This window comes from Ictidomys tridecemlineatus, chromosome 4 (assembly GCF_052094955.1).
Source record: "Ictidomys tridecemlineatus isolate mIctTri1 chromosome 4, mIctTri1.hap1, whole genome shotgun sequence".
NCBI lineage: Eukaryota > Metazoa > Chordata > Mammalia > Rodentia > Sciuridae > Ictidomys > Ictidomys tridecemlineatus.
Window position 1 is genome coordinate 66,028,880 of NC_135480.1, and position 23,816 is coordinate 66,052,695.

At 39.6% G+C, this 23,816-nt stretch overlaps 1 protein-coding gene across 3 annotated transcripts in view; it reads right to left on the minus strand.

Annotated features, from left to right (window-relative positions):
• Gab2 (GRB2 associated binding protein 2) overlaps positions 1-23,816 on the minus strand; it is a 181,411-nt gene that overhangs the window by 7,840 nt on the left and 149,755 nt on the right. For all 3 annotated transcript variants that reach the window (XM_078046743.1, XM_078046742.1, XM_040284997.2), the window contains 3 exons: positions 23,331-23,574; positions 2,959-3,533; positions 1,094-1,188 (listed from right to left, as the gene is read on the minus strand). In XM_078046743.1, coding sequence (XP_077902869.1) covers positions 1,094-1,188; positions 2,959-3,533; positions 23,331-23,574 — 914 coding nt within the window. The remainder of the gene's footprint in view (positions 1-1,093; positions 1,189-2,958; positions 3,534-23,330; positions 23,575-23,816) is intronic.

Genomic DNA, 23,816 nt, shown 5'->3' on the forward strand with positions numbered 1-23,816 from the left:
GAGGAAGAGGGAAAGATCTGTCATTAGCATGAAGAAGCACAAGGTGAGAATCTATGCACAAGGCCAGCCCTCCCAGTGGTTTGTTATACTTTGAGGCTACAAGGGAGATCTTAGAAAGACCTAATAAAAACAGCATGGGAAACAGAAGAAATGGGGTCCAATGAGCCCCCTTCTAGCTTGGGACCCACCTACAATTTATGATCAATTTAAAGCATAAAATATTCTTGATAGCTGGGTGCACTCAAGATTTCTGGATGCCTGGCCAAGGCAGAGGGCACTACGGGCTGTGAAGTGCATAGGTTTGGTTCAGGACCACCAGGTGGTGATGGGGTGGCATTGGCCTCTAGATCCTGATTGTGACAACAGCGTGTAAGGAGTATTGGCCCTGGGAGCTGAGATCTGGGGCCAGCTGTGCCCCCATGCAGCTTGCAGTGGGGGAAGCACAGCTTACCTCAGATACCTAAGTAACATCCAGGATCAAGCAGAGCTGCCTCACCCCTGCACAGTGCAGTAGCCTGGGCTGCAGCCATTCTCCAACTCCTGCATCGTCCGCCTTGTCACATACCCGAGCTACCACAGCCTTGGTAACTTCCACTGTCTTTCCAGCTGGCTCAAAATCAGGCCCAGGTGTACTTACCTGCACCTTGGACAATGGTGATCTGTCCCTTCTAGAGGGCATCCTGGGATCCTGTGTTCAAGCTGCAATTTTTCTGGCTGGACTGACTCTGAGTCCAGTCCTGCTCAGAGTCTTACTTTTCAGGGTCTGTCTTCTATGTGAGAACTGGTGGCTAAGGTTGCTGTGCAGAAGACCCACTACCCCTGAGCCTGGGTCTGCTGCATTCTAGACCCCCTCCATAGGGCTTTGAGACTTATAATCCAGCCTACCTGAGGACTCACACTCCCTTCAAACAAGGGTACCTGTGTTTTACTTGTCTAAAAGCTCAACCTAGGGTTCTGAACCGAGGCAAGAACCCAGGCAGGGTCCCAAGAAGGAGATACCACCACTCTTTTGGAGCTGTGCTTGTGGTACCTTGCCATGTGACCTTTTCCTTACCCTAGCTGGCCCGAGGAACCCTGGTCAAACCCCACTCACCAGGAAAGGACTGACTCCCTCACTCATGGACTCAGCAGACCGGCCTGCATTCTCTCCACCACGTGGGGGGTACTCGTAGGTCTCACAGGAGGAAGCTGTGACAGAAGGAAGATCATATGTCTCTTGCTGACCCATGTGCTGACTCTTCCCCATCCCCTCCGGTGTGGCTCAGTTTCCTGATACTTCTGAAGGTACAGCTCTCAGCCCAGTGTTATCTTGTTACTTTTTTGGGTTCTTTTTAGATATACATGAGGGCAGAGTGCATTTTGACATTATACATACATGGAGTGCGACTTATTCTAATTAGATCCCATTCTTGTGGTTGTACATGACGAGTTTCACTGGTTGTGTATTCATATATGAACATAGGAAAGTTATGTCTGATTCATTCTACTGTCTTTCCCATCCCATTCTCCCTCCCTTCCCTTTATTCCCCTTGGTCTATCCACTGAACTTCTACTCCCCACCCTATTGTGTGATAGCATCTGTATAACAGAGAGAACATTCAACTTTTGGATTTTTGGATTTGGGGGATTGGCTCATTGTACTTGCATTATAGACTCCAGATCCATCTGTTTACTGGCAAAAGTCATAGGCATTCTTTTTTATGGCTGAGTAATATTCCATTGTGTATATATATACCACATTTTCTTTATCTGTTCATCTGTTGAAGGGCACTTAGGTTGGTTCCATAGCCTAGCCATTGTGAATTAAGCTGCTACAACCATTGATGTGGCTGCATCACTGTAAGGTCTTAAAAATCAGTATATTAAGGGGTTACTTAAACACTGTGTTCCTCCCAGGCCCCGGGGATCTAGTTCCAGTGTTGGCATCTGTGAAGAGTCCTCCTTGACTTCTTAACCTCACCTCTCCTTAGCCTCCCCTAGCACTTACCACCTGTCCTACTCACCCCAGATACCACCTCTTTGAATAGTATGTAACAATTCTTGCACTAATTTATACATCCCCCCCCCAGCCAGATGTGAGCTCTCAAGGGCAGAGGCATGTTTTATGTCTTAACTCAGTTCCAAGCACAGGGTGACTACTCAAATTTTTGATTGATGGAATGACTGCAACGAGTTCTAAAGAAACCAGGACCCCGGGGTCAGAGGCTTATCTCTGCCCTTGATGACGCTGCAACTCTGAGTAAGTCTCTTAACTACCACTGGCCTTGTGTGCAAGGAGACAATGAAGCTCTGTCCTACCAAACTCTGCATGGCCTAAAATGACAGGGTAGACAAGAAAAGGCTTTGCAAGCTGTAAAGCAAGATACAAACTGAGAGGAATCAATGTTGTTCTTTTTGTTGTTGTTGTTGTTAATCAGAAAAAGTTATATGTATAGTTGGAATACACTCAGTAAACAAATGACAATAGAATTGAGGTACTTCAAATAGAAGTTCAGACTTCAACCAAAGAGCTTCTAGTTGTAGCTTACAAAACAGTCTGATGACCTCATTTTGTTTTATTAGTCTGTTAGTCCTCATACGTTTGGCTCAAAGCTTGAGCTGGTTTTCTAAACTTATTTTTAAAAATCTTTGGTTTGACTTTTAAGTGACTAAAATACTATGATGTGGATTTCCAAACCCATAATATGTTGTATTGTGGTTGACCAAGAATATCTTGTATCCCTTAGCAGAACACTGACTTCTCAGAGGCAGGATTTGCGACACTTTTCTCACTCATACTCATAGCTGCAAGACCAACTGGTAAGGGGATAGGCTAGAAGATGCCTGAACTTGTGAATATTGGTGACCTGGGTGATCCTCAAGCTACTTGTTTGTGGAGGACTAAGGGCTAGCAAAATTCGAGAACCCTTGAGCGCTACCTGCCTTTCCCTCTGGGTCTCAGCCAGGGTGTATACTGACCTCGATGGAGTCGGCTGTTGTCCATTGCAGGGAGGGTATTGCGCCTGGGGATGGTGGCAGCGACAGATCTGCTACTTTCACTGATTGGAGGCCTCTGCTGAGGGCTGCCCCATCGAGGTGTTTCTGCCTGACTTGGCTTGGGTGGCCGGGGTGGGGGAGCTATGGCTGAGTCTCCAGGAGCAGCCACTGCCATGGCATTGTGGTTCTTGTCCAACGTGAATGTCTTAGGGATCTGGTAGGCTGAGAGTGGAGTAGTTGGAACGTCCATATTGTCCACCAGGAGATCCCCAAACTCCCGGCACAGGGTGTTGCTGGGCATCTTGAAGGTGTACACATCTTCATTATCTGTCTCAGACCCTGTGAGGCTGCCCTTGGTGTGGCCATGGGAGGCCAGGCTCCGGGGAAGGTCATACGTACTGTCTCTAAATTCTGTATTGTGCCGGCTTGGCTTGGGAAGGCTATAGAAGCCATGGACTTGACCACTGACCCCATTGACACAGTGTCCGTTGCCCTGGGCCAGTTTTTGTACGGCTGTGTCGCTCTTTTGCCTGGTGCCCTGAGAGAAGCTGGCACTCCTAAAGAGAAAGAAAGAAAGGGTCAGGGTTGAGAGGAGATCTGGGGAGGCAAGCTGGATGGCCCAAACCCCATGCAGCCAGCTGGAGTGGAACAAACAGGTGGAGGAGTCAGGAAGACCCAAGGTTTACCAAGGATCTACCACTATGTGCTAGCTGTGTGACCTTGAGCAAGGCACTTTCTTTTTGGAACTCCAATTTAGGCATCTGCAAAATGTTGATTAAAAACATACTTTGAAGGTTGTTTGCAATAGACTCCAGTATATATACTCCAGTATACAGATATTCAGTCAATGTTCCTTTATCCCTCCCCGTCTCCAAATGGCTGTCGTCAGCAGGGGTCAGTCTTAGGCTCACCACTGAAACAGGTATAACAAGTTAGTTACACTGACTACTGGTCAGTGTTTTGAGCACCACAGAATACACACATTTGAGTACAAAGGCTGTGAGATAATGGAAAGGATTGTTAAATTGGTGCACATCACTTAATCTGAGTCTGTTTTCCCCTCATAAAATAAGCCAGCTTATGTATATTGATGTAAGTTATGTATAAAGAACTTATTTAAGGGCTGGGGATATAGCTCAGTTGATAGAGTGCTTGCCTTGCATGCAACACCCCCAGCAACCCCCCCTCCCCCAAAAAAGAAATTCTAAAAAACTTATTTAAATGTAAGTAATACATTTTTTATGTATTATAGTTTGTTCTAGAAACTAAGAATATATAGGAAAAGTGATTTCTTGGGAACATTTAGGATATGAAAGCTGCTTCTTTATTAATTTTTTTTAGTTGTAGATGTACACAATATTTTTATTTGTTTATTTATTTTTATGTGGTGCTGAGGATCAAACCCAGGGCCTTGCACCTGCAAAGTAAGTGCTCTACCACTGAGTGACAACCCCCCTAAAAAATTTCAGTTGTGGGAAATAAGGCAAGCAATAAAGTGAAGAGTGGTAAAAGAGGGCCATTTGCATCAAGTTCTGTTACTGTACTTATCTGCTCTCTGCTCTGTGAGTATCATCACATCCCTCCCAGGTGTGACCTAGTAGGTCTCAATGATTTTTAAGGGGCCATTTGGCTCTGAGGCTCTCTAAGCCTTTGGCTGTACAAGAATGGTTTTCAAGCTGGATTCTCTGTTCTGTGTAAATTCTTTGGGAAACTGGAGGCTGAGGTTCTGAGCAGAAGGGATCCAGGTCTGCTTCTTTTTTATTATAATTATTCAGAGGACTTCATTAAAGAGGGCAGAAAAGAATGAATCCTTTATAGGAGTGATCCTCAGCCTTTGGAGGTCGGAAGTATCTTTAAGAATGTGATAGTGATTTCTTGGAGCTTCTCAGAACAAGTGACTCTCATAGCTATACAGATTTGTGGCTATTCCCAGGAAGTGTCAGAACCCTCAGAGGCCAATCCACAGATCCTCTCTGCCTATAGCCCGGGGAACTTGTTATTCATAGGTGTGGCCACCAGGTGGTGATAGAGATTAGGGCCCGAATGGTTGGAAAGGGGAAAGGAGCCTAGGCTAGGCTTCCTTTGGCACTTCAAGGCTGGGAGTTGCATTTCACCTGCCCTCTCCCCTAGGCCTCTGTGTTCCTTCTCCCTTTCTAATCTGCTCCACACACAACTAAGCCAATAGCAATGGGCCTAGATAATCGAACATCTAGTCTTTACACAATGTAGTGCTTGGGCAAGAGGATGGGGGAGTTGTTTATGGTGTTCACATTTGTCTCTGGTGCTTTTTGTCTTTTGAGATTTGCAACTTTGTTGGATGTCCCCACTTAGATTTGTTCATTTAAGAAACATTTATTGATGTCCTACTTTATGTCTAGGCCAGGTACAATGAGTAAAGAGATGCCACTTGCCTTTGGGGTGTGGTGGGGTGTGTGTGTCATAGTTGGAGAGGAGACATACCTGAAAATCATTACAATTGTGTGAGGATGGGTATAGGTCTGTTAACAGATTTGTACTGGCCCTCCCTGGTGGTGGTGGTGGTAGAGAAGGTCAGGGAAGGCTGACACCTGAGGGAGTCTGGAATGAGGGATAGCAAGAAAAGGAAAAGGTGCTCCAGTTGGAGACATAAAGAAGCCTAACACAATCTGGCAAGAATCTGATCTGCACAGGCTGGAGGAAGCCTGTTAAAAGGTAAGAGACAAACAGCATGATCTCACTCATGTGGAATCTCAGAGTTGATCTCATAGAAAGTATGGTAGTTACCAGAGGCTGGGAAGGGGAGGGGAGATCTTGGTTAAAGGATACATAATCACATCATGACTGGAGTTAATGATGACATACTGTATTTCTGAAAAATAGCCTGGATGTTATGCAGCTGCAACACAAATGAGAGCTGAGGTAATGCACTTGCTAATTAGCTATATTTAACCATTCAACAATGTACACATCAAGACATCACTGTGCACAATAAAATCACAGTGGTATCTGTCAAGTTTAAAAAAAATTAAAAACTGGGAGTATAGCTCAGTGATAGAGCGCTTGCCTAACATGCATGAGTTCCTGGGTCCAATACCCAGCACAGTACAAACTAAACAAAGTAAAACAAAAAACCCAACCATCCAAACATAAAACCCCAAACCAACCAACCAAACCAAAAAATCAAAAAAGGTAAGGCTGAGAGGGACAGTGGAGGGACCTGGCCAGGGCTTCGGGAAATAGGAAGTGTCTGAAGGATGTGAAGGTGGGAATGTGGGTGGGGTGGGGGGTGGGGAGAGCATCACAGGTGTCCTGAGTAACTTCAAACATACTCAAGAATGGACTCATCTTCATACTGAAATCTCCTGATTCCTCTCTTGGAAGTCAGAAACCAAGGAGTTACTCACATTCAGACTTTTCACTGACCCAATGGGTCCTGAATCCAGATTCAATTCTGATTTTTTTTTCTGGATTAATGAGAAGACCAGTAATTAGTCTCCTTCCCTCTTCCCAGGACCTCTGTGATCCTCTGTATCCTACTGATATTTACTTTCCCAACTTCCTCAAACATCTTCAGTACTATCTCAATGCCTTAGGACTAGGCTCAAATGCCTAGGTGTATTCCAACTCCTTTCTCCAATCTTTTCTCCCTAGTTCCCTTTCCTAATCTAGCATGTACTAAACTCAAACTCTGCAATGTTCCCAGCAGGCCCCACTTTGTCCAGCATCTGGGCTTTGTTGTATCATTTGCTAACTCTGGATGGCTCCTTACTTCAATCTGGCAAGTTTCAAATCCCTCAAATTCAGCTCAGGGGCACATCTCTCTCTCTCTTTTTTAAAATAACTTTGTTTATTCTTTTTTAAATGTGGTGCTGAAGATCAAACCCCGGGCCTCACATGTGTGAGGCAAGCACTCTATCACTGAGCTATAATCCTAGCCTCCTCAGAGGCACATCTTTTAAAGTGTTTTCTTATATCCATCCTCTCCCTCTGAGCATAATCACTCACTAAAAGCTGTTCTGGGAGCTGGATGCAACAGTTATCTGTATTATGTACCATTGCTACTTGTCTCCTCCATTATACAAACATTCTTGAGGAAAGAAACTGTGTCTTACAAATTTTTCTCTCCTTAGCATCCAGATTAGTGTTTTGTCACATAGTAAATACTGCTTATCAAACAAAGAAGCAAGTGAATGTATATGCAAACAAATGAATGCAAGAAGAGTGCTGCTACATTCCTTGCCATCCTTTTTCCTGAGCTTGGCTAAATCCTTTGGACCAGAAGATTAATCTCTCCTCTTTTGAACAAACTTGGGTCTAGCTTCCTGGGTCCCAGCAGCCTCCTCTCTAGTTCACAGAACTACCCACGCACCCCCAAACACATCCCATGTAGTCCAACTTCCAGCCCTGGGCTGAATTACTCACCTCTCTCTGGAATGTTTCCTGATGGATCAAATCTTAGACAAAGTCCAAAAGAGGCCTTCCATTTCACAAAGGCATGAGAGATTCCCCAGTTCTCCTTTTCACTTCAACCCCCTCTTTCTCTACGTGCCAGCTTCCTATGCTTCTGTCCTAACACTCACCTTTCTCTGCCTTGTGTTCATTATTTTTGCCAGTGCCTTTCCACTTCTGCCAGACCACGTGTTCTAGATGGCAAAGGGTCACATCCTGAATCCTGGCACAGGGCCTTGCAGACGACAGACAATACTGATGCAGGTTGAGGGGACTGATGATTATTTCAATAGTCACGTAAGACAAGTTGAATGAGGGAAACAAACCTGCCCCAAAGTTACATAATTAGATGGCAGGAGAACATATTCTAGCCCCAGGTCTTGGACCTCCTATTCACACTTTGTTGCTTCACAAAGAGAAGCAACAAGGATAGCTGGGGATGTAGCTCAGTGCAGAGAACAAGAGGCTCTGCTTGTTAGCGCTACCAAAAAAGAAAAAGAGAAAAAAGACAACCAGTACTTAGAAGCCCTACTTTCCTACTTTCACATAAACCTTAAATGATGTCTGTTTCCATGACCTCTGTGGGACTGATCCCTGGACAAGTGGGTCTGGAGAGAGGCTTTTCTTCAGGGCACCTGGCTGGCAGAAGTATCATAAAATAAACAAGATCTTGTGCCAGGCACATCACTTGGGACATCATCCTAAATCCTCTAACAGTTCTGAGAGACGTGTGTTAATTACCCTTACATTGTCAGATGAGGAAAACAGCAAATGACAGAGTTGGTGCTGGAAGATAACTCCGGTGTGGCAAGGAGCTCCCTGGAGGCAAAAAGAAGTTTGGGAGAAAATACCTTGTGCAGGCAGCAGCTCAACACATCTTTCCTGCCTGCTGCTGGCTGCTCCAGAGGCTTCTGGTGAGTGGGGGTGACTGCATCATCTCTTGCTCATGCTTTGGCTTTAATATCAACTCAAAACTCTTCCTTGGTTTTCAGAAATGGGTTCCTAGTTTTTCTAGCCACTTCATTTCACACTTGTTATTCAGCACATTTTCAAATATTGTATGTCCCATACTACACCATGATTTTGCCCTTTTCTACCCACCTAGGTACCCTCTTTTTTTAATACTTATTTTTTAGTTATACACAATAACCTTATTTTACTTATTTATTTTTATGTGGTGCTGAGGATCGAACCAAGGGCTTCACACATGCTAGGCAAGTGCTCTGCCACTGAGACACAACCCCAGCCCCCTAGGTACCCTCTTAATACCTTAATGACAAAGATCCCAGTTTGATTTGTTAATGGGTATGTTTCTGACTTAAGGGAAACTTGATATATAAATGCTTAGAAGTAGATAAACCACCATCTAGAGTTCTGTGACTGTCACTTTTGGTGTGTGTGCGTGTTTGTGGTGCTGGGGACGGAACCCAGGGCCTTGTGCATGCTAGGGAGTACTTTAACACTAAGCTATGCCTGGGATCCTATGGCAATCTTAAGAGGTCATTTGGACCATCCTCCTGCATTGGACCCATCCCAAATAGGTCTTTCCCATGAGGAAAAGAAAAAAACCTCTGTGTCACAATCTTGTAAGAGATGAGATAGGATTGGAGAGTGGCTAACATGAGCTAGGAAACATCCAGTTCCAGCCCCAGCACTGGGGGAAAAAATGAGATGATCTTTGTACATAAGTCCTTCTGGCTACAACTTGGAGCCCACTTTCTTTCTATGGTTACAGAGCAACACTGCATATGTGAAACTAAAGGAAACTAAAGTTGCATGTTCTGCCTTTGGCCAATCAAAGCTACTGGATGAATGAGTCAGGGAAGCCTTGGAAATGAGGGATAAGTTCTCTCCTCCCTCCCTCCCTCTCTCCCCCCCCTCCCTTCTTTGGTACTGGGGATTGAACTCAGGGATGCTCAACCACTGAACCACATCCCCAACCCTTTTTTGTATTTTGTTTAGAAACAGGGTCTTGCTGAGTTGCTTAGGGCCTTACTAAGTTGCTGTCTTTGAACTCATGATCCTCCTGCTTCAGCCTCCCAAGCCACTGGGATTACAGACATGTGCTACTGCACTCGACTTCACTCACATTTCTGATTCCACCTGTCATCTTTCTTTCTTTCTTTTTTTAAATGCACAGGAACATTTATTGCCATATTATTTTTACACTAGTAAAGAATATGGGTTAGAAATTCTCAATGATATTGAATACATAAAATATATTTACTCTGCCCTGGGAAGTTGTTTGTCCTTTATTTATTTTATTATATGGCAGGAACACTTCTTTTTAAGAGCACAATTTTTCATATCTTTGTATTTAAAGTATGTTCATGCCAATTCATGTCTTTATACATGTACTTTGGTTTTTTTTGCATTACAATTCTTATTACACATCTATACCACAATTTTTCATATCTCTGTTTGTATATAAAGTAGGTTGACACCCAATTCGAGTCTTTATACATGTACTTTGGATAATGATGTCCATCACATTCCACCATCCTTGCTAATCCCCTACCTCCTCCCTTTCCCTCCCACCCCTCTTCCCTATCTAGAATTCATCTATTCCTCCCATGCTCCTCCTTCCTACCCCACTATGAGTCAGCCTCCTTATATCAGAGAAAACATTTGGCATTTGTTTTTTGGTGATTGGCTAACTTCACTTAGCATTATCTTCTCCAACACCATCCATTTATCTGCAAATGCCAAGATTTTATTCTCTTTTATTGCTGAGTAAAATTCCATGTGTATATATGCCACATTTTTATTAGCCATTCATCCACTGAAGGGCATCTAGGTTGGCTCCACAGTTTAACTATTGTGGATTGTGCTGCTATAAACATCGATGTGGCTATGTCCCTGTAATATGCTGTTTTTAAGTTCTTTGGGTATAGTCTGAAGAGAGGGATAGCTGGGTCAAATGGTGATTCCATTCCAAGGAATCTCCATTCTGCTTTCCATACTGGCTGCACCAATTTGCAGTCCCACCTGGCATCTTTCTATAGAATACTATTGCAGGGTCAATGATGTTGGAATCTCATCGCTTTAAATTTCCTTTCAACCTATCTTCACTAGAATTATGTCTTTTCAAGGTATGTGAGCTGTCTCAATGTATCACCCCAAACAGGTTTAATGACCTCCTTGAAATAAGAAGACCCATACTAGCTAGAATCTGGATTAAGGTCCCAAAGGCTAGAGGGCGAAAATAAATCCAGTGCAACTAATTTGTTTTCAAGAAAAAAAGAATTCTGTCTCGACATTTCCAGTTCACAACTATTTCCTTTGGCAAATAGATACTTTTCTGAATAGCTACTTATTTTAGCTCAGTAGAAGACCTGGATTTTGAAAACTGGAGTTATTTTAGCAGGAATACATATTATTCAGTACTTGAAGGAAGAATAGTGGCTATTACAGTAAAAGTAATGAGAAGTAATTCATTGTTTTATCTTTGAGATGCTTATTATAGCCTTATATCAGGACCACACATAAGTGCAAAAGGAAGAGGTAGAAGGCTGTTATTTCTAGCCTCAGTACTCTTTCACTACAGCAATCCAGCCAGACAGATCTATGTCTAGTTAATGCTAGTCACGGATGGATGAGCTGATGCTCTCTCTTCAGGCCCTACTTAAAAGCAATTTTAGGTTACTTTGGAGATCATATGAGGTAAGTAATGTAAAAGTATGTATGTTTTAAAGATTCCTTTTTTTTCCTGGAATCTAGTATGTGATGTGGCTGTTGGAGGCAGTATAAGAGTAAAACCTACCTGCATACTTACCTTTATCTGAGCCATTGCCATTTCAAGGGTGCTTAAGCAGAATCTCTCTGAGGTTTTAATTTGCATTTCCAAGATGACTGAGCATCTATTCACATGCTTATTGGCCATTCCTATATCTTTTTTAAAAGTATCTATTCAAATATTTTTGTCTTCTTCTTCTTGAGTTGTAAGAGTTCTTTATGTACTTACAAACAAATCCTTTGCCAGATATTTGGGTTCTGAATATTTTCTCAAATCTTGTGACTTATCATTTTGTTTTCTTTCTTTGGTACTAGAGAATGAATCCAGGAATATTTTATTACTGAGCTACATTCCCAGATCTTAAAAAAAATTTAAAAAAAATCTGAGACAGGATCTCACTGTTGCTAAGGCTGGCCTCGAACTCGAGATCCTCCTACCTCCCAAGTCACACACCATTTTGTTTTCTTTTTCTTGGCAGGGGATACCATGGATTGAACTCAGGGGCCCTTGGCCACTAAGCCACATCCCCCCAGCCCTATTTTGTATTTTATTTAGAGACAGGGTATCACTGAGTTGTTTAGCACCTCACTTTTGCTGAAGCTGGCTTTGAACTCGTGATCCTCCTGCCTCAGCCTCCTGAGCCACTGGGATTACAGGCATGCACTGGTGCGCCTGGCTCATTTTGTGTTCTCTCTCTCTTAATGGTCCTAGGGATTGAACCCAGGGTCTTGTGCATGCAAAGCAAGCACTCTACCAACTGAGTTATATCCCCAGCACCCCCATTTTGTTTTCTTAATGGGGCCTTTTGAAGAGCAGAAGTTTTAAAATTGCTAATACTACTTTGTAATTTTTTCTCTTTGGTGTCTTATATAAAAATCTTTGTTTTTCCCAGATCACAGAGATCTTTTCTTCTAAAACAGTAATAGTATTATCACATTTTACTTTTGGGTCTCTAATATATTTGAATTAATGTTGAGTGACGAGATACAATTTAAGGGTTGAGGTTCTTTTAAAGATCATTCCTATATTGATATCTGTTTCAGCATCATTGGTGGAAAAAGTTTTCCTTTCTCCATTCTATGTATGTGAAATCATACATAGAATCATACTTTCAGACTATGGCAATTTAACTTATGATGGTACAAAAGTGATACACATCCAGTAGAGCCATGCTTTGAATTTAATCTTTTCCTGGGCTAGCTATATGCTCAGGACACTTTCTTGTAATGCAGGGCAGTTTCTAGCATGCCACATGATCACAAAGGTGAACAACCAACACTCTACACTGTATGTTGCTAAACTATTTAGAAATTCAGGTATATTGAATGCATTTTTATCTTAGGGTATTTTTAACTCATGGATTTAAGGGGACATAATCCCATCCTAAGTGGAATAGCACCTGTACATATGCATTTTCCTGGGTTCACTGTTCTGTTCAGTGATCTGTAAGATCATCCTTTCACCAACACATCTTTTTCCACATATTTTTAATTGGTGTATTATAATTACACCATAGTGGGACCTGTTGTGACATATGCATACCTGCGCACAGTTTAACAATATAATTTGGTTAATACGATACCCCAATATTTCCCTTTCCCTCTCCTCCTCCTTCCACTGGGTCCCCTTCTTTTACTCTACTAGTCTCCCTTTGATTTTCATGATATTCCCACCCCTCACCTTTGGTTTTTTTTTTTTCCTCTCTAGTTTCCCACTTTCTGAGTTTAGCTTATTTTGCTTAACATAATGCTTCCAAGTTCAATCCAGTTTCCTGCAAATGACATAATTTCATTCTTCTTTATGGCTGCATAAAACTCCATTGTGTATAGATACCACATTTTCTTTACTCATCTGTTGAAGGACACCTAGGCTGATTCCATAATTTGGTTTTGTGAATTGTGCTGTTACAAACATAAGTGTACATATATTACTATAGTATGATGACTTTAATTCTTTAGGATAAATATCAAGAAGTGGTATAACTGGGTCATATGATGATTTCATTTCTAATCTTTTGAGGCACCTCCATACTGATTTCCATAGTGCTTCTTAGTTTACAAACCCACCAACAGTGTTATTTTTCCCTCAACATCTTCTCCAGCATTTAATATTGTTTGTATTCTTGAAAACTGACATTCTTACTGGAGCGATATGAAATCTGTGTATTTTTTTCATTTGCATTTACTTAATTGCTAAAGATGTTGAACTTTTTTCTTCATTTGTTTGTTGGCTCTTGTATATACTTCTTCTTTTGAGAAGTGTCTGTTGGGCTGGGGTTGTGGCTCAGCAGTAGAGTACTCACCTAGCACATGAGAAGCACTGGGTTTGATCCTCAGTACCACATAAAAATAAATAAAATAAGATAATGGTATTGTGTCTACCTACAACTAAAAAAAAAATTTTAAAAAAGAAGTGTCTGTTTTGTTCATTTGCCCATTTATTAATTGGGTCTTTTCTTTTCTTTCTTTTTCTTTTCTTTTCTTTTGGTACTGGGGATTGAACTCAGGGGTACTCAACCACTGAACCATATCCCCAGTCCTATTTTATATTTTTTAGAAAGGGTCTCACTAAGTTGCTTAGCATCTTTGCTGGGGCTGCCTTTGAATTCACAATCCTCCTATCTCAGCCTCCTGAGCCACAGGGATTACAGGCATATGCCACCATACCCAGCTCCAATTGGGTCTTTTTTTTTTTTTTGGTGATAAATTATTTAAATTATTTATATATTCTGTTTATGAATCCTCAGTTAAGAGAGTAACTAGTAAAGATTTCTCCCATTCTGTAGGTTCTCTTCATGTTCTTAATTATTTCATTTGTTGTGTAAAAGCTGTTAAACTGGATGCCATGTCATTTATTAACTCTTGGTAGTACTTTCTGAGCTTTAGGAGTCCAACTGAGAAAGTCATTGTCTGTACCTATATGTTGGAATGTTGAATTTATGTTTTCTTCTAGGAGTTGTGTAGTCTAATTCTTAGGTCTTTAAAAAAGTATTTTATTTTTTAGTTGTAGTTTGACACAATACCTTTATTTAATTAATTAATTTTTTTAATGTGATGCTGAGGATTGAAACCCAGGTCCTCGAACATGCGAGGTGAGCGCTTTGCTGCTGAGCCACACCCCAGCCCTAATTCTTGGGTCTTTGATCCATTTTGAGTTGATTTGTACAGGGTGAGAGACAGGAATCTAGTCTCATTTTTCTACATAATGATAGCCAGTTTTTCTAGCACTATTTGTTTAAAAGGCTATTTATTCTCCATCATACGTTTTTGACCGCTTTGTCAAGGATCAGATGATTGTATCCGTGTGGTTTGTCTGTCTTTTATACTTCTCCACTGGTGTATGTGTCTGTTTTTTATGCTACTGTCATGCAGTTTTTATTCTATAGCTCTGTAGCATTATTTGAAGTCAGGCATTGTGATAACTCCAGCATTGCTTTTGTTTGTTTGTTCAGATTGCTTTAGCTCTTCTGGATCTTTTATTCTTACAAATGAATTTTAGAACTGTTTTTTATGGTTCTGTGAAGAATGCCATTGGTATTTTGATGGGGATTGCACTGAATATGTATATTGCTTTTAGTAATATTGTTACTTTAACAATATTAATTTTGTCTATCCATGAACATAGAAGATTATTCTATCTTCTAGTGTCTTCTTCAATTTCTTTCTTCCGTGTTCTATAGTCTTTATTGTAGAGGAGGTTTGGTTATGGTTTGGTTAAGCTTATTTAATCAAACTCTTAATTTAACCAAACTCTTTGGTTAAATTTATTCCTAGGATTTTTTTTTTCTTTTTGAGGCAATTGTGAATGGAATTGTTTTCCTGATTTCTCAGCAGATTCATTACTGATGTATAAGAAAGCTATTGATTTTTGTATGTTGATTTTGTATCCTGCTGCTTTGTTGAATTTATTAGCTCTAGCAGTCTTCTGGTGGAGCCTTTTGGATATTCTCAGAATAGGATGATATTATCTGCAAACAGTGATAATTTGACGCCCCCCCCCTTTTTTATACTTTTAATTTCCTTCTCTTATCTAACTGCTTTGGTTAGACTTTCTAGTACTATATTAAATAGGAATGGCAATAGTAGATATTCTTGTTTTGTTTAATAATTTAAATAAAATACTCTGAGTTTTCTCCCTTTCACTATGATGTTGACTTTGGGTTTACTGTATACAGACTTCATGATGTTGAGGTAATTTATTTCATCCCTAGTTTTTTCAGTGTTTTTATCATGAATAGATACTGATTTTTTTCACAGGCTTTCTCTGCATCTATTGAGATCAATGTGATTTCTGTCCTTAATTTTATTTATGGCGTGAATTACATTTATTGATTTGTATTATGTTAAACAATCTCTGTATCCCTGAAATGAAAAAAGTTGGTCATGGCATATAATCTTATTAAGTTGTTGAATACAATTTACTAATGTTTGCATCTAAATTCATCAGTGATATTAGTCTGTAGTTTTCATTCCTGGATGTGTCCTTATCTAGTTTTGTGTTAGGTGATACTGGATTCATAGAGTGAACTTGAAAGCGTTTCACCCCTTCATATTTCATGGAATGAGTTGAGGAGTACTGGCATTAGTTCTTCTTTAAAGGTCTGGGAGAATCAGCTGAGAATCTATCTGGTCCTGGGCTTTTCTTTGTTGAAAGACCTTTTTTATATTGCTTTTAATATCATTCTTGTTTTTGGTATGTTTAGGTTTTCTACATCCTTTTGGTTAAATTTTGGCAGATCACATTGGTCTAGAAATGTCTCCATTTCTTCCAGATTTTCCACCGTATTATAGTGTAAATTTTCAAAACAATTCTTCATGATCCTCTGGATTTCTGTGATGTCTGTGGTGATTTCTCCTTTTTCATCTCTAATTTTATTAATTGTGTTGTCTCTTTTTTCTTGATTAGTTTGGCTAAGGGTTTATCAATTTTGTTTACATTTAAAAGAACCAATTCTTCATTTCATTGATTCTTTGTAGTTTTTTTTTTTAATTCTCTGATTTCAGCTTGGATCTTAATTATTTCTTCTTTACTGGTTTTGGAATTGGTTTGTTCTTAATTTTTCTAGGGCCTTGAGATGCATCATTGGGTTGTTTATTGGATCTTTCTGATTTTTCTTATGTAGGACTTTATAACTATAAACTTTATTAGAACCACTTTCGGAGTATCCCAGAGATTCTGGTATGTTACATCATTTTTTTTGTTTGATTCTAAGAATTTTTAAAAATTTCCTGATTTATTCTATCACCCACTTGTTATTCAAAAGTGTATTGTTCAGGGAAGGGATCAATACTGAAAAAGTGATATTGGCCAAATTATATCATTATACTGAGTGCATGTATGAATACATAAAAAATCCCATAATTATGTACAACTATAATGTACCAATAAAAAATGTGGAGACAAGCCAGGCATGGTGGTGCATGCCTGTAATCCCAGTGGCTTGGGAAGCTGAGACAGGAGGATTGTGAATTCAAAGCCAGCCTCATCGAGGTGCTAAGTAGCTAATTGAGACCCTGTCTTTAAATAAAATACAAAATAGGGCTGGGGATGTGGCTCAAGTCGTTCAGTGCCCCTGAGTTCAATCCCCAGTAACAAACAAACAAATAACAACAAAAAAGTGAAGACAAAGAAACAACACCCCCAAAAGTATAGTGTATTATTCAAATTCCATGTTTACATAATTTCTGCATTTGCGGAGAGGGAATGTTGATTTCTAATTTCATTCCAGTTTGATCTGTTAAAAAAAATCTGTATAGGGCTGGGGTTGTGGCTCAGTGGCAGAGCGCTCACCTAGCAAGTGCGAGGCCCTGGGTTCAATCCTTGACACCATATAAAAATAAATAAATTAAATAAAGGTATTGTGTCCATCTACAACTAAAAAAAAATTTTTAAAAAATCTGTATAATCCCTTGCATTTTAATTTGTTTAATTGCTTTGTGTCCTAAAATATGTTATATTTTGGAGATGATTCCATGAGAAACTGAGAAGAAAGTAAATTTGGCTGTTGTTAGATGAAATATTCTACAGGTATCTGTTAAGTCAAATTGATTTAATTTTTTTTTTTTTTTGGTCTTAAGAGACTACTGAGTTTATGTCTGGATGACCTCTCTGCTGGTGAAAGGTGTCTGTTGAAATCACCCAGTTTTACTGTACTAGGGTTTATCTAAGTCTTTAAGATCTGTTTTATGTAATTAGGTGCATCGATCTTTGGGGCATAAATATTTATTATATCTTCTCATTGAATTGTTCTCTTTACCAGTATGAAGTGATCTTTGTCTTCTAATTTTAGCTTGAAGTTCACATTGTTGGATATGAGAGTAGCTACTCCTGTTTGTTTTTAGGTTCTAACTTGCATGGTGTATCAATTTCCATTCTTTCATAAGTCTGTGACTTTTCTTTGCCTGTAAGATGAGTCTCTTGAAAACAACATGTAGTTAAGTCTTGTTTTTTAAACCATGTCTTTTAATTGGAGAGTTAAGACCATTTTTATTTGGTGTTTATATCACATGTCTATTCCTCTCATTGTGATTTATTTCTAATGTTTAATTCTGGTTCCATTTCTCATTTGCTTAGCTACTCTTCAAATGAGATTTGTCTATTTGCAAGCTCTGGGGTTTGTTTTTTATTCCTTCTTCTTCTTCTTCTTTTTATTTTTTAGAGAGAGAGAGAGACAGAGAAAGAGAGAGAGAATTTTAATATTTATTTTTTAGTTTTCGGCGGACACAACATCTTTGTTTGTATGTGGTGCTGAGGATCGAACCCAGGTCACACGCATGACAGGCGAGCGCTACCACTTGAGCCACATCCCCAGCCCTTTTGTTCCTTCTTTGTGTTATATTTCCTCAAGTATTTTCTGTAGTGCTGGCTTAGCAGTCATGAGTTCTTTTAGTTTCTGTGTATCTTGGAAAGTTTTTATTTCTGCTTTAATTCTGATGGATAGCTTTGCTGTTTATAACAATTTTGATCAGTTATATTCTTTCAGGGCTTGGAACACATCATTCCAAGCTCTTCTGGAATTCACAGGTTTTGCTGAGAAATCATAAGTGATTCTGATTGGCTTACCTCTAAATGTGACCTGACATTTTTTTTATTAAGGCTTTTAAAAATTCTATCATGATCTGTATGTTGGGTGTTTTGATTATAATATACTATGGAGAAGTTCTTTTTGGATCTTGTCTTTCGGGTTTGAATGCATCCTATATCTGAATGTCTACTTCATTCTCAAGGTTGGAAGTTTTTCTGATATTATTTTCTTGAAGAGTTTATCCATGCCCTTAAGCTGCACCTCACAATTTGCTTAGATTCCAAGGATTCTTAAATTTGGTCTCTTAATGTTGTCCCAGAGTTCTTGAATATTCTGATCATAGTTAATAATTTTCTTTTATCTTTTCTGGTTTAGTAAGTTTTCATTTTTATTTGTTTTTAGATATACATAACAGTAGAATGTATTTTGATATATTATACAAACATGGAGTATGAATGTTCACTTTGTCTTCTAGTGACTGGCCATTTTGTCTTCTAGTTCTGAGATTCTATCTTCAGCATGGTCTACTCTATTGCAAAGACTTTAAACTGAACTTTTTATTTGATTTATTGTACCCTCATTTCCAAGATTTGTTTGGTTCTTTTTCAATAGCTCTATCTCCTTATTTAATTTCTCATTCATATCTAGTACTGACTTCTTTAATTCATTTAGTTGTTTCTCTGTGTTCTTTTAGAATTCATTGATCATTTTTATTATTGTTCATCATTTGTTATTTCATCCATTTCCAAATCTTTGTAGTTAGTAGCTGGTGAATTATGAACCTTAGGAAGTGTCATGTTACCTTATTTTTTCATATTCCTTGTATTCCTGTGTTGGGTTTTATGCATCTGTTGGGAAGGACTTCTCTTCCACTCTTGGATATGGGCCTTTTGGGAGCACTTCTCTTAGTAATGTATTCTGGGACATCAGATTGTTGTAAAATTTTCAATATATTTCCAAGTGGGATTTGTAATATAGTTTCCCTGGTAGTTCTTTGGTGATAAGTAGCTTATTTGGATACAATGCGTATTGTGTCAGAGACTGAGGATCCTACTTTGCCTTTTGATATCACAAGAATGGGGTCCTTCTTGTAGATCCAGCAATTGTACTGTACACAGCAGGGTATGTGGGGTACATCCTCTGTGACTGTGCTTCCATGCTTAACAAATATGTATGTTCTAATGGAATATGAGAGTGATTTAGATTGAAACCCCTTGTAGATGTGGTGCCCCCAGTTTTTGTGTTAATTTTGTTTTTGCTGTAGGAACAAATATCCATGAATGGGACCTAGCAGCCTCCCCATTCCTACTTGGGCCTGGTTGGTTTGGGGTTTTGTCTTTTCTATTCTTAGTATTAAAGTATCATTGAAGTTTAAGCATGTTTAAATTTTGATGAACAAGATAGGCTGTCTCTTGGCTGGATTTTGGATTTAGCACAGCAGTCTCTACCCTATGTTCTCACAGTGTCCCCATAGATTCTCAGAACCTCATGTAAAGTGGGGGGCAAATTATAGCACTGAACAATATATAGCATTAAAATAAATACCACATTCCTAATGACATCTATAATGCTAATTACCACAAAACAGGAATGGTAGGGTCAGCAATTGCTAACAGCAAAAACAAATAGCCATGAACTAGGTATGACATTAAAGTAAACAGCAGGTGTCAACTATGCCAACCACAGTACTAATAACTGCAACAACATGAACGATGAGTGTAGGAATCATATAAATCAAATAGTTCTAGAAGATGGTAAAAATATTGTTCATTAAGGGAAAAGACAATGTAGTAGGAAGGTAAGAGAAAATTTGAAATGTTCAAAATGTGAGCAGAAGAGATGTAGCCAGTGATTCCTACAAAGGAGGAGGAGAAAAAAAAATAAGTAAAGACAGAATAAGAGAATTTGGCTATGACAGGGAGAAGAAAGGAGTGAAAGAAAATCAAGACAAAAACTCTAACCCTCAAAAGACAAACTAGAAAAATAAACTTTAAAAAATGAGAAAAAAGAAAAGTGTGTGTGTGTGTGTGTGTGTGTGTGTGTGTGTGTGTATGTATATCAACCCAGTGATCAACACAGCAAGAATACCATGGGGGAAAAGAAGGAAATAATATTAGTGAAAAATGAAAAAATTGATCCCACTGAGGTAATCAAAAAAGGTTGGATGTCCAGTGCCTATTCCAGGTTAGCCTTTCTTCCATTTTGTCTTGAGCAAGGGCTGAGGGCTATTTTAATGTTTATTTTTATATTGCTCACCAAGCTACAACTGGAACTGAAGGTGATTGAAATAATTCTCAGCTTTCCTTCTAACCAGTAGAAGGTAGGATGGAATGGCAAGTACAGTCAATTGGAATCCTGTCAATGCACTCCCAGGGTGGGACTGTTGCAGAGTTTTTAATGGGAAGGTCTGTTGGCTGGGGGTTAGCTTTAATCAGGTCTTTGGGTTTATGTTGGGTGGCATCTGCTTGGAAGAGATCAGATCCAACATATTCCTAGAGCTGGGCAGATGCTGATCTCTGCATCTCAGGGGCCTCCCATGGATTCTATTTGTAGGGTGAGGGAGCCAACCCTCCACAGGTTTCTTACTCTACACCCAAGAATGTGGCCTTTCCAGTTTCAGATCCTGAGTATAATGACACCTGCCTTTTCAGTTTTCCAATCCTCTTCTTCAGGTCATGTGAGCTACCAGAGTCAAAGGGATGCAAGTCTCCCTGGGTACAATCTCCTCTCTGCCTCTTTTAATCGGATTCTGCTAGGTAAATTCAAGGACACACAGTATGGCAATTTTGCTGCTCCTGAAGCCAAGCTGCAGTGTGGCCTTCTCAATAACAGTGCTTTTTTTTTGGTGGTGGCGGGGAGGGATACTGGGGATTCAACTCAGGGGCACTCAACCACCGAGTCACATCCCCAGCCTTAGTTTGTATTTTTGTTTAATTTAGAGAAAGGGTTTTGCTGACTTGTTTAGTGCCTCAGGAATAGATTTGAACTCCCAATCCTCTGTCTCAGCCGCCCAAGCGTCTGTAATTACAGGTATGTGTCTCTGTGCCTGGCTTGCCAGTGCTTTTCAAATACCAGTTTACTGTGTAGCCTCTGGTTCAGCTAAGTTCAGAGACCTTTTCTGTTCAACAGGTTTGTCCCATATGTTTCTGTTAACCCTGCCTTTGCAGTGAACTGGTGCTACTGCTACCACTAGCTTGACTACCATGTATTCTTTCTTGTCTTTTGTTCAATGAACTTGAATTTCTGGATCTCTAAGAGTCTGACTGTCTGATACTGAATTTCAGTGAATTTTCTCTTTCACCACTTACTGCTGAAATTCAAGCAGTAGGAATTTGGAGCAACCAGAAATGCAGCCTTCCTCTAATACACCATCTTCAATTTCCCACAATACTGTCATGATTACCAATATCTCATAGGAAGTCTTAAAATCAGATAGTATAAATCCTTTAACTTTACTGTTGTTCTTTAAAAAATTACTTTGGATATTCTAATTTTACTGTTCTTTTAAAATTACTTTAGACATTATAGGTTGTTTGCATTTTCACATTGATTTTAGAATTATTTTATCAATACCCATGAAAACCTTGCTGGGATTTTTATTTGGATTGTGTTGAAACTATAGATCAAGTTGGGAAGAACTGTCATTTTATTAAAGTTAGTTCTATTTCATAACTATATTGTATCTTTGTTATATATTTCTCTATTTTTAATTTCTTTCACCAATGTTTGATAGTTTTCAATGAAGAGGTCTTACATGTCTGCTATTCAGTTTTTTCCTAAGTATTCCATATTTTCTGGTACATTGTCTGAAAATTTAAATTTGCCAGGTATGATCCTGCACACCTCTAATCCCAGTGACTCAGGAATGTTATGGTGGGAGCAAGGCCACTTAGGATCAATTTAAACAAAACCCCGTCTTGAAATAAAAAATAAAATGGCTGGGAATGTAGTATAGTAGTAGAGTGCCCCTGGATTCAATCCCTAGTAGCAGAAAAAAAATATATATACACAGAAGCACAGTCGAATAGAGATGAGTACAGGAGCAGAACTGTGAAGACCTGGTTTCTTATCCTGCCCCTTGTTAGTTGTTAGCCTGTTTCCTTGTGATAAAATGGAGCTAAATTATCTGCACTGGCCATCTCTCAGTGTGCTTATTCAAGTGACATCATGAAAACATTCTCACAGATATTGTGAATAAATATATTTATAGCCATTTCTCTATTTGCCTTAATTCTTATGAAATAAATCAGACATTTCTAAATTAATTAACTCAGGAACATGATCTGTAATATGCTGGCTATGGTAGCAATTGAGAATCAGCTCTGACAAAGCCTATGAGCTCTGTGCTCATTTCGCCTAAGAATGGGAAGAAAAGGTCATAAAAACAGGTACAGGTTCTGTACCTCTAACACAGCTGATGATGTTAGAAAGCCAAACAGACCACTATTCTAGAGCAGTGAGTCCTTGCTTGAAAAATTTCTGTGATGAAAAAATGTTTTATGTCAGTGTTTTCCAGTATGGTAGTCCCCATTCCCACAGGACTATTGAACTGTGACTGGTATAAGGGAGGAAATGAATTCTAAGTTTTACCCAATTTTATTTAAATAGCCACATGTGCAGAGTAGCAGCTACCTTATGGAACAATGCAGCTCCAGAGCAAAAGTGAGATATGGATTTGTTCAACAATGTTGAAGCTCTCTAACTTTTCTCTCATAGCCAACAAGTAAATCATCTACAGTTTGCAATTCTGAAACTGTAGCTTCAAATGCCTTTTACCCCCAAATCAAACAAAAATTTTATAGTATAATTTTTGATAATGAGAACCCAATTGTTACTTTGTAGCAATACAGATGAAACCAACAAATGTGAAGGCTACATAAACAAAACATTCCTTTGTTTTATACATGTTTACCTGAAAAGATATGTTACCTTTTTTCTTTTTTTTTTGAGAGAGAGAGAGAGAGAGAGAATTTTATATTTATTTTTTAGTTTTCGGCGGACACAACATCTTTGTATGTGGTGCTGAGGATCGAACCCGGGCCGCATGCATGCCAGGCGAGCGCGCTACCACTTGAGCCACATCCCCAGCCCTTACCTTCTTTTCTTTAAAATTAAAAAGCAGTGAAAAATAGGAGTTGCCCGAGAGTGGTCGTGGCCACCTCCTACCTTGCATTTTCCGTTCTCCGACTTATACACTGGTGCAAGTAGAGATACTCCTGAGGTGCACTGGTGGACAAGGTGGGCTGCACATGGTTTGACACAGAAGGTTCGAATGTGAACAAAGTTGGCTGGCTGGAGTGTGATGGGGCTGAGGATTTTCGTTCTCGCAGCAGGTGATGACTGGAGCTGCTGAGCTCAGCTGGAGAAGAGCGGGGCCCCTGACTGGCTGAGGAAATGTTTCTCAGGGAGTCTGTGAAAAGGAGAAAGAATTCTGTGAGTGAAGAAGGCAGAAAAGGTATCCTTATCCTAAAGATGGCTCTCAGAAGAAGGAAAAATATAAAGATCGGAAGAACTAATCTAGCTGTAGCATTCTTTCCTTCATATACCTGCTCCCTCTCACCTCCCAAAGAGCAGGGCTGGGGCTTCTGGGACATCTTTTTTTGGGGGAGGTACCCCAGCTCTATTTTGTATTTGAGGGGAAACAGGGTCTCA